Source organism: Staurois parvus, unplaced genomic scaffold (genome assembly GCF_062004578.1).
Source record: "Staurois parvus isolate SC_StPar_1 unplaced genomic scaffold, SC_StPar_1.0 ptg001702l, whole genome shotgun sequence".
Classification (NCBI taxonomy): Eukaryota; Metazoa; Chordata; class Amphibia; order Anura; family Ranidae; genus Staurois; species Staurois parvus.
This window is the reverse complement of record NW_028319498.1, coordinates 636,342-655,779: the sequence shown is the minus strand read 5'-3', so window position 1 is coordinate 655,779 and position 19,438 is coordinate 636,342. Positions and strand designations below refer to the sequence as shown.

Below are 19,438 nucleotides of genomic sequence, written 5' to 3'. Positions count from 1 at the left end.
ACTCACCGGCCCCTTTATTAGGTACAGCTGCTCAATTGCTTGGTAACACAAATTGCTAATCAGCCAATCACATGGCAGCAACTAGGCATGTAGATATGGTGAAGATGACTTGCTGAAGTTCAAACTGAGCATCAGAACGGGGAAGAAAGGGGATTTAAAGCGGAGTTCCACTGACTTTAAAAAAATAAAAGTGAGCAGCTACAAAAACTGTAGCTGCTGACTTTTAAAAAACAGCCACTTACCTGTCCCACGATCCCGCGTTGCCCCCGCCGCAGCCCGTTTCACCGGCCGTTCTGTATTCCATCTTCAGTGTGGGCAATCGGCTGTGACAGCTTGCGGCTTCACAGCCAGGTATCCACTGCGCATGTGCTAGTAGCGCTGCGCTTCACGAATGGCCCCATCGTCTTCTGGGACCTGTCACGTGTCCCACAAGATTTTGGGGAGGGAGGGTTGGAGGCAGGGGTGGACTGACAACTCATGGGGCCCCGGGCAATAGGGGATCGTATCCTGTATGTATGCAATGCATTATATAATGTATCCTGTATATATACAATGCATTACATCATGTATCCTGTATGTATACAATGTACTTATTACATCATGTATCCTGTGTATATATATATATATATATACACACAATGTATTACAAAATGTGTCCTGTATGTATATGACGGATACTCTATGTATACAATGTATTATATAATGTATCCTGTATGTAGACAATGTATTCCATTACTGATCCTCTATGTATACAATATATTATATAATGTGTCCTGTACATGGGTGGACTGACAACTCATGGGGCCCCCGGGCAATAGGGGATCATGGGGCCCCTGTGTCCTTGCCCAAACTCAAAAAAGCCTATGAAAAAGGTACCAGGGGCATCTCATGGGGCCCCCTACTGACCCCGGGCCCTCGGGCAGTGCCCAAGTTTCCAAATGGTCAGTCCGCCCCTGGTTGGAGGACAACTTCCGTTTCCAATCACCTAGGCCAGGGGTGGGCAACTGTGGCCCACCAGCTGTTGTAGAACTACAAGTTCCATCATGCATTGCAAAACTGACAGTTACAATGATAACTCCCAAAGGCAGAGGCATGATGGGACTTGTAGTTCACCAACAGCTGGAGGGCCACAGTTGCCCACCCCTGGCTTAGATGATCACAGCGGAAGTGGGAGCGGGTACCTGTCAAATTCCGTCCCCCCCCCTGCTCCCCAAAGGTGCCAATCCTTAATGGGGAGCGGGGGGCCAATCTTTAAAGCGGAACTTCCCCTCTTGGGTGGAACTCCGCTTTAAGTGACTTTGAACGTGGCATGGTTGTCGGTGCCAGACGGGCTGGTCTGAGTATTTAAAAAAATGCTGATCTACTGGGATTTTCACGCACAACCATCTCTAGGGTTTACAGAGAATGGTCCGAAAAAGAGAAAATATCCAGTGAGCGGCAGTTGTGTGGATGAAAATGTTTTGTTGATGTCAGAGGAGAATGGGCAGACTGGTTTGGGATGATAGAAAGGCAACAGTAACTCAAATAACCACTGGTTACAACCAAGGTATGCAGAATACCATCTCTAAATGCACAACATGTCCAACCTTGAAGCAGATGGGCAACAGCAGCAGAAGACCACGCCAGCTTCCACTCCTGTCAGCTAAAAACAGGAAACGGGGGCTACAATACACCTGTGGCCATGGAGGGGATTGGAACACCTGAATCCAATGCTTTGGAGGGCTGGCCCAATACTTTTGGCAATATAGTGTATGTCTTTGTAACACAAGATACAATGTAACAATTTTAGACAATAGTAGAGGGAATTAGCAAATAAACATAAAACATAAATTATTAGAAAATAAATGTGACTATTGGTTACATTTATTTGCTACTTCCCTCTAGCATTCTTAAAATTGTTACATTGGGGATTGATATACTAAAGGCAAATAGACTGTGCACTCTGCAAGTGCAGTTGCTCCAGAGCTTAGTAAATGGGTAGAAGTTCTGCTGACTTCCAGCATCCAATCACGTGCACGCAAAAATGCAGTTTTTTTTTTCATTTTTCTTGCATGTGATTGGGTATTCTTTGCAAAGTGAAGCTTCACCTTATTTACTAACCTCTGGAGCAACTGCACTTGCAAAGTGCACAGTCTATTTGCCTTTAGTATATCAACCCCTATGTCTGCTTTGGGGAGATTTCCTAACAAGCCCTGTTCTGCGTGATACCTGGAAAATTGAGGAAGACCCGCACAGACATTCAGATAGTTATAAAGAGTTGGCAGAGATTCCAACCCTTCCACAATTTGTCCAAAGCTAAAAACAAAACAGTTGAGTTTCATATTCATTTCATTTGTATTCTTAATAATATATGGATACAGGTAAGATATTGCTATATAGAGCATTTGAGTTACTTACAGTAATGTAGCTCGCGTTGATGTAACCATTGGAAGAACTTCCAGCCTTTGACAGTCTGACAAGAGAATTATCATCTGGAATACATTATGATGAGCTTTAAAATGTATTATTTTTTTCATTTTTTATAGCAAAAAACAGACTAGTTCTAAAAATAAAGGGTCTGATTTACTAAAGGCAAATAGACTGTGCACTCTACAAGTGCAGCTGATCCAGAGCTTAGTAAATAAGCAGAAGCTCTGCTGACTTCCATCATCCAATCATACGCAAACAAAATGCAGGTTTTTTTTTTCATTTTTCTTGTGTGTGATTGGGTATTCTTTGAAAAGTGGAGCTTTACCTCATTTACGAAGCTCTGGAGCAACTGCAATTGTAGAGTGCACAGTCTATTTGCCTTTAGTATATCAACCCCAAAGTTGACCCATATGGAAGAAATATATATTTGAAATATATTTTAAAAATAATCTTGCCAAATATATTGACATATATTTAAAATACTAAAATTTTGGCTGTACTCAATATATTTCAAAACATGTTTCAATATATATATATATCTATATATCTATATATATATCTATATATCTATATCTATATATATCTATATATATATATATATCTATATATATATATCTATATCTATATATATATATATATATATAGATATATATAGATATATATCTATATATCTATATATATATAGATACATATATCTATATATCTATATATATATCTATATATATATATATATATATATATATATATATATACATATATATATATATATATTCTATATGTTGAAATGCGTTTTTATTACAAAACATATGAAAAATATTTGTAAAAATGTATTTTCAAATATACTGAATGTCTTTAAAAATACAAAATTGACATTTTTGGAATGCATTTACAAATATATGTAAAAATATATGTTAAAATTACTTTTTTATATGTTAAAAAAATCTTAAGAATATATTTTAAAAAATATATATTTATAATTAATAAATTATTAAAAATATTTACAAAAATATTTATTTATAATATATTGATAAAAAAAAGGATTTATCATTGCTGGTGGGGGATTTATTTTTGCTCCTGGGTGATTCATTGCTGCTGTCGTGGGATTTATTGTTGCTGCTGGGGTATTTATTGTTGGTGGGGGTATTGTCACTGTTGAGGATTTATTGTTGCTGCTGGGGTATTTATTGTTGGTGGAGGTATTGTCACTGTTGAGGATTTATTGTTGCTGGTGGGGGGATTTATTTTTGCTCCTGGATGCTTCATTGCCGCAGCCATGGGATTTGTTGCTGCTGGTGGTGGGATTTATGGCTGCTGCTTGGGGATCTATTCTTTAAAAGAGGGTGGTGCTGGGAGGGGGATTGGGGCAGAGACAAGGGGTGGTGCTGGTAGGTAGGTAGGTAATAAAAGACACGGGTGACTAGGTAGGTTAGAGGTTGGGGGGGGGGGGGGGGTTAGGTCAGTATGTGCACCTAGTCTGAGAGAAAAAGCCCAGCAGAAAGGTATTATTTTTCAATCCAATCATTGCACTACCCTATTCTGCAATATTAAGGTGATATATGGACAAAGCTATGCGTCACTGATGTAACTATTTTTAAATTTGGAGCCCCCAACACCTACACAAAAGACAGTTAGTTGGTTGAGTGTCATGGCTTGCTCAATGTTGTACATTGTTACTCACATGGAAAAACAGCTTCTGGATGGTTCTTGGTGGCATTTCTTGGATGTATAGCTATAGATCGGGACTGTAAAGCTCCAACACATTGCAGAGCCTAAATAAAAAAACAATGACATGACTTTCAGTAAACCAAGATACAAAGATGTTTCCCCCAATACTTAATCACTGAATGCCAAAGGCTGTTATGAAGCTCAGGGGTTGGTCTATGAAAACGGACAACCGGTACAGCTACAATGTTCCCATCTTGTCTATGGAGGCTGAGCCAATCCATTCCACCTCTAATCATGTCATGAAAACAATACACATACACTGGCTCGGGAACTAGTGTTTCCAGAATTATGGCCCAAAAAAATTTAAAAGATTGGTGGTCAACTGTCCTACAGCTATATCTGAATGAAAACCCAAAGCCATGGGCGGGTGGGCTAGAGACTCTGGAATTTTATTTCAAAGCTTAACGTATATCTAACACTAACTTTTTTTGGTATGGAATCATTGGTAACAATGCTTCTTACACTGGTGGTCAGTGGGAAGAATGCTTCTTACACTGGTGGTCAGTGGGAAGAATGCTCCTTACATTGGTGGTCAGTAGGAAGAATGCCCCTTTCATTGGTAGTCAGTGGGAAGAATGCTGGTTAAATTGGTGGTCAGTGGGAAGAATGCCGGTTAAATTGGTGGTCAGTGGGAAGAATGCCGGTTAAATTGGTGGTCAGTGGGAAGAATGCCCCTTACATTGGTGGTCAGTGGGAAGAAGGCCCCTTACATTGGTGCCCAGTGGGAAGAATGCCCCTTACATTGGTGATCAGTGGGAAGAATGTCCTTTTCATTGGTGATCAGTGGGAAGAATGCCCCTTACACTGGTGGTCAGTGGGAAGAATGCCCCTCACACTGGTGGTCAGTGAGAAGAATGCTCCTTTCATTGGTGCCCAGTGGGAAGAATGTTCCTTACATTGATGATCAGTGGGAAGAATGTTCCTTACATTGGTGGTCAGTGGGAGAAGGAGGAGGACACACTGAAGGAGCTCTCCCTGAGAACCAGCATTTTCAAGCCTGGGCCTTGCCTGCTAGCTTGGCCCAGGAACCATGCCTGATCCAGGGGGAGGCCCTGGGAGGGATTCCCCTGATGAGACTGGGCCTAGTGAAGAGGAGGAGGTGGAGGACCTGACTGTGGGTCCCGGCCCTGGTGAGGATGTCGATGTCTTCAGACAGAAGATTATTGATAGATTGGTGACTATTGGAAGAGCTGAGGAGAAACTTAATGTTTTAAAATCGGAACACAAATCCTTCAGAGCCAAATACTGCCAGGCCTGGAGCAAGAACAGATTGGGCATGAAGCCAGCGCTCCAGCACATGGAGGATAAAGTAAAGAGACAATCTTTATTATTAGAAAAGTTGAAAGCAAGAAGTGGAGCGTTTAAAGAAAAATTTGATAATGAGAGGAGATTTGCCAGCCAGACATCAGCGAGCTCTGTGGATCAGCAGCCTCAGGTAATGGATGACCCGGCACCATCTACATCAGCGTCTCTCCCCCCATGTCAGGCTGAGGAGTTGTCAGTAGCAACCAGCCAGGGGGTTGAGGGTGAATATGGAACCCTGAAGTTCATCCAGCACATGGAGTCTCCCCTGAGAGCAGACAAGTTTGCCTTCACTGATGACCCTGCAGAAGTCCCTGAGGATGGACAGAGGAGGTACAGAGCAGCAAAGCCAAGACTGGTGGAGAGATCCCAGTACACCAAGATGGCTGCTTCCAGCATGTCTGCCCCACCTGCTGCGGTGAGTACTGTGGATGAGGAGCTCTGCAGGCAGCCTGCTGTGGAGGAATCCTCATCCAACATGGAGGAAAAATCCCTGGCAGAGAGGTCTCCAGACCATCAGGGGAATGTGGGTGAACCTGCACCAAGCACCCCACAGATGGAAATTGCTGCTGCTGCTGTTCCTGCTGAGACCAGTAGTCCCTCTACAGGCAAGATGGCTGCCACCTGCAGAGAGACTGTTTCACCTGAGCTCCCAGTTGCTCCAGAGCTGATTGATGCTGGTGGGGGAGGGGAGCAGCACACTGCACCATGTGGAGAGCCAACAGCACACATGGATGTCTCACTTGTTGCTGTGTCTGAGAATCCAATCCAGTCCTGGGCTGAGTGTCCTTTCTTGGAGCAAGAGATGACTGATGGAGCTTCTATGGTTGCAGCAGTGAGTGCGGACATTGCTGTGAAGTCTATGACTGTTGAGACTGGTAAAGCAATGGATGTGTTGGTGGTGGGTGGAGGTGAAGGGGTTAGCATTGCTGACAGAGGTAAAAATGACATTTCTCCCCCTGCTGAGCAGAGAGAGGTATCTGCCAGAGTTGCACCAGATGCTCCCAGACACACAAATGTTTCTGCTGCTGGGAGGATTGGGGGGAGCTATGCCTCTGTTTTGGGGAGTCGCACCAAGGGGAGTGGGGGTAGTGTTGGGAATGCTAATGGTCACAATTTGGGGAGGTTTGGTGGTGGGATGGTTGGTGGGGTCAGGAGAAGGAATGTGGTACAGTTGAAGTGGGAGGGGGAAGGGAACCCACCAGTAAGGGGGAGGGTGGCGGAGTTGATTCTAGAGATGGGGTTTAAAGCCTGTGATGTGTTTGCATTGATCTGCCCAGTAGGCAGCTATGAATACGATTTGTCGTTTGTAAAACCTGAAGGCCTGGACCTGTTTTGGGAGAGATATTGGAGGTGCAGGAGCCTTCAGCAGTGGAAAGGTTTGGTGGCAAAGGTTGTTTCCAGACAGCCTTTGATAAAATCGGTGACAATCCTGGTCCGGAATGAATCCATACCAGAGGCTGATTTAGTAGTTTGGCTACGCCGACATGGTGAGGTCCTCACCCCACTGCGGAAGGTCCTGGATGAGCATAGGATATGGACAGGGGCCTGTACGGTGTCAGTGCAATTGAGGGTGCTGGGCAATGTGGTTCAGCATCTTCCCTGCTCAGCCTTTCTGGGGAGAGATAGGCTGACCATTTTCTATCAAGGTCAGCCTAAAGTTTGTAACAAATGCGGAGAGAAAGGCCATTTTGCATCGTCCTGCACCATCAAGAAGTGCTCACTGTGCCAGGATTTTGGCCATTTGGCCAAAGAATGCACCGAGATTCGGTGTAATTTGTGCCAGCAGCTGGGTCATCCATACAGTCTGTGCCCAGAGGCACTACACAACCTGCCAGGACTGGAGGCTGAGCTGCAGAGGCTGGATAAAGAGGATGAGGCAGCTGATGCTAGGGAGGAAACTGTAGTTGCCCCTCCTGTGTCTGTTCCCTCTGTTGTGTCAGATTGTGTTTCCCCCAGTAATGTCACCCCTGAGTCTGTCCCTCCTGTCCCTAATCCTACAGTACGTAGATCCTCCAGACTGGCGGAAGCTGCTGGGGGGGCTGGTTTAGCGGATCTTCCCTCTCGGCCTACTCCACCGCCGGTACCTGTCCCCCGTCAGCGCAAACGTGGTCAGGAGGTTGTGGGGGTGCCGGATGGGGGTGGAGCCGATGGGGCTCAGGGAGGGGTATCCATGTCCCATGTCTCACCTCCTGCTGGGGGGGATTCGGCTGATGAAGGGTGGAAGAGGGTGAAGGAGAAGAGGAAGAAGAAGAGGAGGATGAGAAGAGCTGTCCTCTCTTCCTCAGAATCAGATCCAGGAGGGGTCCCTCTTGGCAATACTTTTTCAGTTTTGTCAGGTGATGAGATGGTCTCTGATATATCCATTTCTCTATCATCTATGGATGAGGGGGAGTCACGTACTCTGAAGAGAGCTGTTTTGGGTGATGAGAGTGTGGTAGAGGTTAAGAAACAACTACCCCAATCATCCTGATGGCAGTTCCCACTCTGTTAAAGGTGGCGACCATTAATGTCGCCAGCATTAAATCTGCAAGAGCTCGTGATACGGCCTTATTTTTGCTCAGCGAGTTTGATGCTGAGATTTTATTTTTGCAAGAGACCTGGCTCAATACATTGGCCGATGTCTATCTAGCAAAAAGGGAGTGGAGATGTGGTCCCTCCTTTTGGTCTCTTGCGGCTGAACCTTGCAGCGGAGTTGCGGTCCTTTTTAAAACCGATATGGTAACGTGCCGGCGGGTAATTGAGGTAGAAATGGGGAGATGCATGGTCTTAGACGTCTCTGTTAGGGGGCAGGACCTGCGCCTGATCAATATCTATGGTCCCCAGTCAAAATGGGGCAGGAAATGCCTCCTCACAAAGATCAAGCCCTTCCTTTTTACGTCCCAGCAGGTTGTCTTTGGAGGTGACTTTAACACCATAATTAGGCCTGAAGACAGGAGAGGCTCCATAGACAGGCTGGGTTATGATAGAGTTTTTCTCAGAGATTTGGTTAGACAGGCAGGCCTGGTAGATGTGCACATTAAGCACTGCCCTGGCAGCACGGGGTTCACATTTCAGAGAGGGAATAGTCATAGCAGGATAGACAGGTTTTTTTTAAAGGAGAACTCTGCTTTCTCGGCTCCTGAGTTGAAGGCGGTGGAGTTCTCTGACCACTGTATGCTGTCTGTGACTCTGAATGCCTCGGACACTCCACCCAGGGGAAAGGGTGTCTGGAAACTGAATTCGGCTCTCCTAGAAGATGTAGAGGTAAGACAATCCTTTGAGGATTTTTTTCAGGCACAGGTTTCTATTCTGGACTTTTGCAGCAGTAAGTCAGAGTGGTGGGAGCTTGTGAAACAAAGGGCGATTGGACTTTTCAAGGCCATAAGTAAGAAGAAGCAGCTTGGTATGTATATTGCCTACCAGCATTTGCGGAGGAAGCTTGATCGTCTTGTCTCGTATGGAGGAGATCCAGGGGAGATCTCTGGAGTGAAGCTTCTTCTTAGGAAGTGTCAATACGACCGGCATGCCTCCTTGGTTCTGGAGAGGGATTATGGGAAATATCACTCACCTGATCCTTACCAGAACTGTAAGCAAGGCATAGCAGTTAAGACGGTCATTGGCCTGAAAGACAGTACGGGTTCCCTGATAAAGTCCAGATCAGGGATCTTGGAGATCTTTGGGTCGTATTATGCAGACCTCCTGGGAAGAAAGGACCTTAGCCGGGACAGGATGGAAAGCTTTCTGGATTCTACTCCAGGATTGGGAAATGGTGCATTGCTTTTGATGAATTTGACAGAACCAATTTCAGCGGATGAGGTAGTTCATGCTATAGACAAGCTGGCTACCAAAAAATCGCCTGGGCCAGATGGATTGACAGCTGAATTTTACAAGTGTTTTAAGTCCATTCTGGCTCCCTTTTTAGCGGAGGTTTTTAATAGCTGTCTAGAAGAGGGTTCGCTCCCTCCCTCCATGAGGCAATCTGCTGTGATTCTTCTGTCAAAAGGTAAAGACCCCTCAATGATTGAGAACTGGCGCCCCATCAGTCTTCTCAATGTTGATAGAAAGATCTTGGCAAAGATTCTTTTTTGGCGCTTGTCGTCAGTAGCAGGCGATTTGTTGTTCAGCCATCAGCACTGTTCGGTCCAAGGTAGAAGTACCTTTTCAGCGGTTTTGGCTATCCGGGAGGCTTTGGAACGATGCAGGGCTGCTGGATGGAGAAAGTACTTGCTGGCATTGGATCAGGCAAAAGCTTTTGATCGAGTGAATCATGAATATCTGTGGTTGCTGCTTGGTAGATATGGCCTGCAGGGGAGGTTTATAGATTGGCTGAAGACATTATATAAAGGGGCTGAGAGCTTCCCACTTGTTAATGGTTGGGTTGGGCGGCCTTTTGAGGTCGGCTCTGGTGTGCGCCAGGGATGTCCTTTGAGCCCCCTGCTATATGCTTTCGCAATCGACCCCTTTGTAAGAAGGCTAGAGGGCGCATCGTTGTGCGGGGTGCCTGTGGGCATTGCTGGTGTGCCGCCTTTGAAGGTCATTGCCTATGCTGATGATGTGTCTGTTATTATCTCTGGGACTGAGGAGGCGCAGGAGGTGGTCTCTGTGATAGAGCAGTACACGGAGGCTTCTGGCTCTAAAGTCAACCATGAAAAGAGTGAAGTTTTCTGGATGGGTGAGGAGGGTGAAAGCTTCGAACTTCCGGATGCCTTCCCAGAGCCCCAGCAGGAAATTAAAATTTTGGGCATCAAATTTGGTCCTGGTGACTATGGTCATCGAAACTGGGAAAGCAGGTTGGTAGATGTCAATGCCAAAGTAGCGAGCTGGAAGAGATGGAGGCTTTCCTTAAGAGAGAGGGTTGACTTGATCAAAACTTACCTGATCCCGATCTTTTTATATGTCAGCTTCGTCTGTATCTTGCCGGTATCTCTCTATGCACGGGTCTACAGCTGTTTTTTCCAACTGTTATGGGGAAATAGGCTGAACTTGATCAAACGCAATGTAACTTACCTGTCCAGGCGGGAGGGTGGCCTAGGAATGGTCAACCCGATAGTTTTCTTTTCTTTGCTCTTTTTAAAGTACAATCTTGGTAATATGTTAGCAGAGACCCCGCCGGGATGGGTGGGTATTTTTCAGTCTTGGTTTAGGCCTTTTCTGCATTGCTGGGAAGATGGCGGCCCAGTGAAAAGTCTGAGAGTCCGACATGGCAAGCTCCCGGCTTATGTTGCCCCGTGTCTGAAAATACTTCGACAGTGGCAGGTGACAGTGGAGGATATCAGGTCCCTTCCCAGGAAGCTTCTGGGGGAGAGGATTTTGGCTTTTGCTTTCAGTGTGTCACTGGCCTTAAAGGATTGCCCAGGCTCCGTAATGAGGGAGGGATTGCGTTTAATTAACTTGGAGAGAATCCCTTTGAAGTTTAGGGATCAAGCCTGGCTCGCTTTCCATGGAAGGCTCTATGTGAGAGGGAACCTGAAGCACCGCCCTGTGGATGATCGGGATTGTCCTAGAGCAGAGTGTGTTGGTAAAGTGGAGTCTATGGACCACTTTCTGCTCCTGTGTCCCTTTAACATAGAGGTGTATAAAAGGGTGGGGAGGGCTCTGGGCATCCCCTTTCTCTACACCATGAGTTATGCAGAGTGGGTGTACGGGGCATTCCCAGCTCGCTGGGACTTTGATTTGGATACACTTTTTCTAGTTAGTATAGTTGTCCGTTACTTCACATGGAACGCACGGTGTCAGATTACCATCCGGAAGAAAGTCCTCCCTGTAGAGGTGGTGGTGCACGATATTCTGGGTGAGGTTGGGAAGATTCGGGGTCTTGAGAGGGTCAGAGAGCCTCGGGCGGTCTGGATAAGGGCGTGGAGGAATATCAGACCTACCTTTGGTGAACTGTCCATCTCTGGGTGAGGGGCTCTTTCCTTATACTGTTCTTTTCACTCCCGTAGTTTTTGTTGATTAAGATCTTTTTTGAAGAAGGGCTGCATGCATAAGGGGGGCGGGGTGGTTTCTTGACCTCACAGGTTTGATGTCTGGTGTAGTGATGTGAGTGGTAGTACGATTTATTTCCCCAATTATGTCATGTTCATTTCTGAGGCGTTTGCTTTTGTCTGACAGCAGAATTTGCTATGTTTATTTTCGTTTTGCTGTAAATATATATAATTTTTTTATATTCTGTATAATATTTTATGTTTATTGATTGCGAGACTTTTAATAAAGAAAAATTGGGAAGAATGCCTCTTTCATTGGTGGTCAGTGGGAAGAATGTTCCTTTCATTGGTGGTCAGTGGGAAGAATGCCCCTTACATTGGTGATCAATAGGAAGAATACCCCTTTCATTGGTGGTCAGTGGGAAGAATGCCAGTTAAATTGGTGGTCAGTGGGAAGAATGCCCCTTACATTGGTGGTCAGTGGGAAGAAGACCCCTTACATTGGTGCCCAGTGGGAAGAATGCCCCTTTCATTGGTGATCAGTGAGAAGAATGCCCCTTACATTGGTGATCACTGGGAAGAATGCCCCTTTCATTGGTGATCAGTGGGAAGAATGCCCCTTACACTGGTGGTCAGTGGGAAGAATGCCCCTCACACTGGTGGTCAGTGGGAAGAATGCCCCTTTCATTGGTGCCCAGTGGGAAGAATGCCCCTTTCATTGGGGGTCAGTGGAAAGAATGTCCCTTACATTGGAGGTCAGTGGGAAGAATGTCCCTTACATTGGGGGTCAGTGGGAAGAATGTCCCTTACATTGGTGGTCAGTGGGAAGAATGTCCCTTACATTGGTGGTCAGTGGGAACAATGTTCCTTACGCCGATTGTCAGTGAAAATAGTGTTTTCCTTACAATGGTTATCAGAATGCCTCCCTTAAAATCAGCTAAAAATTTACGTCATTTGCTGTCGATTGGTGTCATGTTGCTGGCTCTGGTGTTGGCCCTAGAAGTATGCCAGTATCATGAGATATGAGGTCAACCAACCACAGCTCAAAGAACCTCTAGCAGCTTCTGCAGGTTCCATGGAACTCTAGTTGAAAATGGCTGTCTTTGAGGTTCTTGGGTCCCATTCTTTGCATTAACCCTTACAAGGGACTTTGAACCTCTGTGTTGAATAATGTATTATCGTACGTTGCAAGAAGGTAGCAACAGCTTGGGATTCCTCATGGTATGTCAGAACTAGACAGATCCAATGGCAGAGTATATAATCCAATAGGGAGATCTTATTAAATCCACAGAAAATTACAAAATTCCATATCAGAAACTTCTAGTCAGTAAAAGAAAAAGACAGCTAATCTGTTTAAATGAACTGCTTGCCTACCGGGGCAATTGTCTAATTTTTTTCACACACAAGGAAAAATCTGCATATTTTGCTAGAAAAATTACTTATAATACCCAAACATTATATAGTTTTTGAAAGCAAAGGCCCTGGAGAATAAAATGGTGGCTGTTTAAAATTTTTCTGTCACATGATATTTGCGCAGTCATTTACCAACTGCAAATTTTCAGGAAAAATACACATAAGTGAATTTTAGTGCGCACAAATTCCATATAATATCCAATATTAGTTGGTAAAATATAAAATATTATGTTGAGTCAAGTGAACAGATACCAAACATGTCAAGATTTAAAATTGCATATGGCTGTGAAATTATTATTATTATACAGTATTTATAAAGCACCAATAGTTCGCTCAGCGCTGTACATTACAAAGGGGGACAGAACATGTGACAGAACAATACCAATACAATGCAAAACATGCGGTGCGGTTCCTGTGCGAACCACATGCAATATACCGCACTGCACATATGTGAACCCGGGCTTACAGTTCCTGTACAGCAAAGCTCAGGTGAAAAGAGAAAATCAGCAAGAGAAGCCAACCAGTTCTGATGCAGTGCTCATATGCTAACAAGCAGGGCTGCTGTTAGAAACTTCGGGGCCCCATACAGCCAACCTGACAGCCCCCCCATCGCCTCCAAAAAAAAAAACAGTTTTCTATGCTTCAGCTACGAATGAACACAGTCAGTGATCAGTACTGATTACTCATTGTGTTCATTCCAGAAAGGAAGGGGCTGGTAAATGGGACATATTTATCTGACCCTTTATGCACTCTTCCTATTGTGTGCTTTCAGCTGCCAGTAGAAAGGAAAGGAGGGAAGCCGGAAGCACTGTGGGGGTGGCTGTCATGAAAGATTTTCTGGTGGCTCTTGTGACATCACATAGGTGAGTAGGTACAGCCAGGGCTGCTGTTAGAAACCACGGGGCCCCATACAGGCAACCTGACAGGCCCCCCCCCAAAGCTTACTATGCTTAAGTTATGAATGAACACGGTGAGTGATTAATACCAATCACTTATTGTGTTAATTCAGGACAGGACATATTTACTGGTCCATCCCCCCACTCTCCATTCTGAAAGATCCTATTGTGTGCTTTCAGTAGGCTGTGGAAAGGAGAGGAGAGAATCTGGCGGGGGGGGGGGGGGCACACATGGGGGTCTGGGCAGCAGGGGGGAAACATATGGTGAATGGGGGGAAACATATGGGGGAAACATATGGGGGGAAACATTTGGTGATGGGTGCGGCAGGTGGGCAATTACTGGAACCGATCCCCTGTATGACTCTCTCTGCAGCAGCTGAGAGCCAGTGGGAGGGAGAGGAGAAGAAGTCAGTTTTCAGCTGCTGCAGAGAGAGCCATACAGGGGATCGGTTCCAGTAATTGCCCCCCAGCCATGCTGACCACCCTCCCTGCCCACATCCAATTCACCCAGGTGCCTGGGCCCCCCTGTTGGCCTGGGCCCCATACAGGAGGACTGGTGGTATCCCCTTATCCATGGCCCTGGATACAGCGCGCAACTCCGAGTGTCTGTGCCATACTCATCTATGGGACGTCAGTGGGGCACACAGGGGAGCCTGGGCAGCAGGGGGGAAAAGTATGGTGCACAGGGAGGGGGATGGATGTAGTGATGGATGTAGTGAGGGGGGGAAATTACTGGAACCCATCCCTTGTATATCTCTTGCTGCAACAACTGGGAACCAGGGGGAGGGAGAGGAGAAGAAGCTGGCTTTCAGCTGCTGCAGAGAGACTCATACCGGGGATCGGTTCCAGTAATTCCCTCTTCCTGCCATACTGATCACCCTCTTTGCCAAACATCGAATTCACCCAGCTGCCTGGGCCCCTCTGCAGGCCTGGGCCCATACAGGAGGACTGGTGGTATCCCCTTATCCACGGCCCTGCATACAGCACTCAACTCCAAGTGTCTGTGCCATACTCACCTATGGGACGTCAGTGGGGCACACAGGGGAGCCTGGGCAGCAGGGTTTAAATGTATGGTGCACAGGGAGGGTGATGGGTGAGGGGAGGGCAATTACTGGAACCCATCCCTGTATATCTCTCGCTGCAACAACTGGGAGCCAGGGGGATATAGAGGAGAAGAATCTGGCTTTCAGCTGCTGCAGAGAGAGCCATACAGGGGATCGGTTGCAGTAATTCCCTCTTCCCACCGTACTGATCACCCTCCCTGCCCACATCCGATTTACCCAGCTGCCTGGGCCCCCCTGCAGGCCTGGGCTCAAACAGGAGGACTGGTGGTACCCACATATCCACGGCCCTGCTAACAAAGCATATGCTGATAGGAGGAGAAAGCAGAGTGACATACAGATGAGCTCATCAGTCTGCTTCTGCTCCTTTACTGTCGAATCTCAGGTTAGGGAAGGGACAAGACCTATAAGAGTTACATAACTGCAGCAGAGAGAAATCAGGTCTCCTGCCTTGCCAGACAGGGCTGTGCTTTTTGGCAGAGCTGTGTCAATCTTAGGACTTGATGGACAGGAATGAAAATCTTTTAAATACATACAGTATATTGGAGATGTTCAAGCTGTAAGAAGATTATAATACATACTGCAAACTCCTTGCCGAAGCCTTCTCTTTCTTTCCTCTTAAACATTTCTTCAAATTGTTTAGTTGGAACAGTATGGCTCCTAAGAAAGATAAATTTAGAGATATTATATGGAGGTAAAAATTCCTACAGTTTTACGATTTGGTAAATGAACGCACTTACCTGGGCTCATCTAGAGAACATTTTCTTTTCCTGTAATTGATATAAACAACACAAACCGTAAGCAATAATATAAAACGTGTGTAGGCTACAAATCATATCCAACTAGGAGGTTTAATGTGTTTATAGGATCAGCACTTTAAGTGGTAGCAAACCTCTGACGTGAAATATGAACAAAGCACATCCCTCTATAGTGTGTACTTGTCTCAATCCCGAGCACTAGGTGTCATTTCTGTCTGCTGCCTTGTTCTTCTGTTATCTGCATGAGTCACGTCTGACAGGTTTTCCTGACATCAAGAGATAAAAAGGCGACAGGGGAACAGGGGAGGGAGCTACAGCGCACAGCCAGTGAATGACAGCTTCATCTCTGTTCCTGTACGCTGTTTGAAGGGGGAGGGGGGTGTAGTCCCTATGGTCCCAGTTCAAGACTCCTGGAAGAAACTGTTTGGTGGTTTTAAAATGGAGATATGTTCAGATAGGTACTATTTACAGAACATATACAATACTTTTTAGAGTGTGGAGGTTGGCTTCTCTTGGGTCACCTGCAAACCCCAGTTCCAGATCCCTGGAAGCAACCATTTGGTGGTTTTAGAGTAGTGATATGTTCAGATAGGTACTATTTACGTATACAGTACTTTGTAGAGGTTGGTCTCCCCTGGGTACCCTTCAATCCCTAGTTCCAGACTCCTGGGAGAAACTTGTGGTCTTAGAATGGAGATTTTATTCAGATATTAATGTAATAACATAAACAAATTTTAAACAATTTTGTATCAAATTTTGTATGATGCACTAATGGATCTATTTGTAGTATTCCAGACATACTCCATGTTACCTCCTGTCATTCCCTGAAGAAGTAGACCATTGGTCTAAGACAGTGTTTCTAAACCTTTTTTCAGTCAAGACACCCTTTAAAACTCTGCACAATCTTGGGGCACCCCATTCTAAAATGTAAAAACTAAACTAATACTTTTACACAATACAGCAGCATCCACACATGTAGGACTCCCAGCATTAGAGGTGATTTATTCTTACAAAGCAAATACACCTTTGCACACTGGAACTGACTAGTATTGCAGCATTGTTCTGCTCCCTCAGTTAGGACCCAGGTCTAAACCTGCGACCTCTGCTGTGTCTGGTGATATCTCTTCTTGCTGAGCCATCGAGGATGCTGGAAAATCCCTCAGATAATCTTGCCTTACACTTTGTGAACCTTGAACTCTTTGCTCCTCTCAATGGATTTCCTGTTTAAGCCATGCCTTTGCACTGTTTGCCAGATTATTGTGCTCTCTCCAGCCAATATCTCGCTCTTGTCACTCCTACTGCCATCCATATCTTCACTACTACACGTTACAGACCTTTGGCTTGTTCCTCAACTATGTTTCCGTCTGTCTCCCTCCAGCTACTGCTCAGTGATGACCTTTGGCTTGTTCATCAACTACTCTTCCACTTGTCCCCCTCCAGCTACTGCTCAGTGATGACCTTTGGCTTGTTCATCAACTACTCTTCCACTTGTCCCCCTCCAGCTACTGCTTAGTGATGATCTTTGGCTTTTTCATCAACTACTCTTTTGTCTGTCCCCCTCCAGCTACTGCTCAGTGATGATCTTTGGCTTTTTCATCAACTACTCTTCTGTCTGACCCCCTCCAGCTACTGCTCAGTGATGATCTTTGGCTTTTTCATCAACTACTCTTCTGTCTGACCCCTCCAGCTACTGCTTAGTGATGACCCTTGGCTTGTTCATCAAGTACTCTTCTGTCTGACCCCTCCAGCTACTGCTGAGTGATGACTAAATCAATATACACCCTCCTCCTTTATAACCCCTCAAAAAGTCAATACTTCCTCCTAGAAAGTGCAATAATATATATATAACCTTTTTGTGATATATTATAATAAATAAATAAAATAAAATAAATTTAAACATGAAGTGTACAATAAAGACCAAAAAATCAAAAAGGTGTCCAAAAAGAAAGTCCAAACAGTGTCCAAAAAGGTCCCAAATTGTCCAACGTTTTCATCCAATAGAAGGATTAACTCCTATTCCATCCGATTCACACCCTCTATGAGTATTGAAAAGCTTTAACAATACTATGGATCAGTAATCCTCCATATTCTCTTCAAAGAATATTTTTCCAAGGTCCTCAGAAAGATGCTCAGTGATGACCCTTGGATTTTTCATCAACTACTCTTCCGTCTGACCCCCTCCAGCTACTGCTCAGTGATGACTCTTGGCTTGTTCCTGAACTATGCTTCCGTCTGATCCCTTCCAGCTACTGCTGAGTGATGATCCTTGGCTTATTCATCAACTACGCTTCTGTCTGATCCCCCTCCAGCTACTGCTCAGTGATGACCCTAGGCTTGTTCCTCAACTATGCTTCCATCTGATCCCCTCCAGCTACTGCTCAGTGATGACCCTTGGCTTGTTCCTGAACTATGCTTCCATCTGATCCCCTCCAGCTACTGCTCAGTGATGACCCTAGGCTTGTTCCTCAACTATGCTTCCATCTGATCCCCTCCAGCTACTGCTCAATGATGATCCTTGGCTTGTTCATCAACTATGCTTCCATCTGATCCCCTCCAGCTACTGCTCAGTGATGACCCTTGGCTTGTTCCTGAACTATGCTTCCATCTGATCCCCTCCAGCTACTGCTCAGTGATGATCCTTGACTTGTTCCTCAACTATGCTTCCATCTGATCCCCTCCAGCTACTGCTCAGTGATGATCCTTGGCTTGTTCATCAACTATGCTTCTGTCTGATCTCCTCCAGCTACTGCTCAGTGATGACCCTTGGCTTGTTCATCAAGTAAAAGGGAAAATTGTATTCCATACTTACCGTAATTTTCCTTTCCTGGATCCGCCCCATGTCAGCTAGGGATTCCCACCCAGTCTCTGATGCGAGGAGCGATATGTTGAATGCAGGGAGACAACCACTATTATGGGCTAGGAAAGAGGTTGTCCTGGAGAGGTTAGAATGGGCACAGCTGACCCGTGGTAGGCTGACACGGGGAGGATCCAGGAGAGGAAAATTATGGTAAGTATGGAATACAATTTTTCTAATATATATATATATATATTTTTTTATTTTATTTTATTATACTATATATTATATTGTTGTTCTAAGGTAGTCTATTCATTTCAACAGGCTACTAATTTACACAAAAAAAACATTTTTTGAGACACAGAACACAATAGTGCATTACCGTGTTTTGTGGTGTGCTGCAATGTACATACATTAGGCTCCATGTACACTGCAGCTGATAAACTGACGTTCAGGCGCGTTTCTGCGTTTTTTTCAGCAGCCCCTGAACTCTCCCTAATGTTTTCCTATGTGTCCATGTACACATCATCATCTAAGGTCGTTTACAGGCAGTTGAGTTTACAGTCATTTCTTTGAATGCAGAAAACTTGATTTCAGGAGTAGATTTTATCAGCGTTTCAAACGCCAAAGACGTGCGAATGCGGCTAACCGCTTTTATAAGCGCTTGCGTTTGGAAATTTTTTTTAACTTTTCCATTTCCAGATGCTGTCCAGAGCCTTTTTTCATCATGAAAAATGCATGCAAAGCACTTTCCCGGTACTCAAAATGGACTTGATACACCATACTTTGAGGTTTCGCATGAAAGAAAATATGCTACACACGGCTGCAATAATTCCTGCACAGAAATGAGCTGTAATACATCCAAACACCACAAAAAAAATCAATAAAAAGACAGCTAATCTCAACAAATACTACTCTCTCTGCTTCTGCTCTCTCTATTTCTCTCAAAATGTCTGAAATATTTCATTATTTACTATTTTTCAGTGCATTGTGGACATTTTGGAAGGTCTCCTGAGGTTATCTTTAAAAAACGCTTCTAAACACAAACGCTCATAAACGCGGTATGCAAACGCACATAAACAGACGTTTTTCAGCAGTTTCCATCGTTCAGAAGTGTTCCGTGTACATGGAGCCTTAGGGTACTAGACTAAATGAATAGCATCACATCCCATGT

At 45.1% G+C, this 19,438-nt stretch overlaps 1 protein-coding gene across 1 annotated transcript in view; it reads right to left on the bottom strand.

Annotated features, from left to right (window-relative positions):
- The window catches only part of LOC149434701 (receptor-type tyrosine-protein phosphatase H-like), a 54,815-nt gene that overhangs the window by 23,108 nt on the left and 12,269 nt on the right, over nucleotides 1-19,438 (bottom strand). Inside the window, exons 6-9 of the mRNA XM_089663505.1 lie at nucleotides 15,453-15,482; nucleotides 15,294-15,372; nucleotides 4,088-4,178; nucleotides 2,398-2,471 (exon numbers count right to left, since the gene is read on the bottom strand). Coding sequence (XP_089519631.1) covers nucleotides 2,398-2,471; nucleotides 4,088-4,178; nucleotides 15,294-15,372; nucleotides 15,453-15,482 — 274 coding nt within the window. The remainder of the gene's footprint in view (nucleotides 1-2,397; nucleotides 2,472-4,087; nucleotides 4,179-15,293; nucleotides 15,373-15,452; nucleotides 15,483-19,438) is intronic.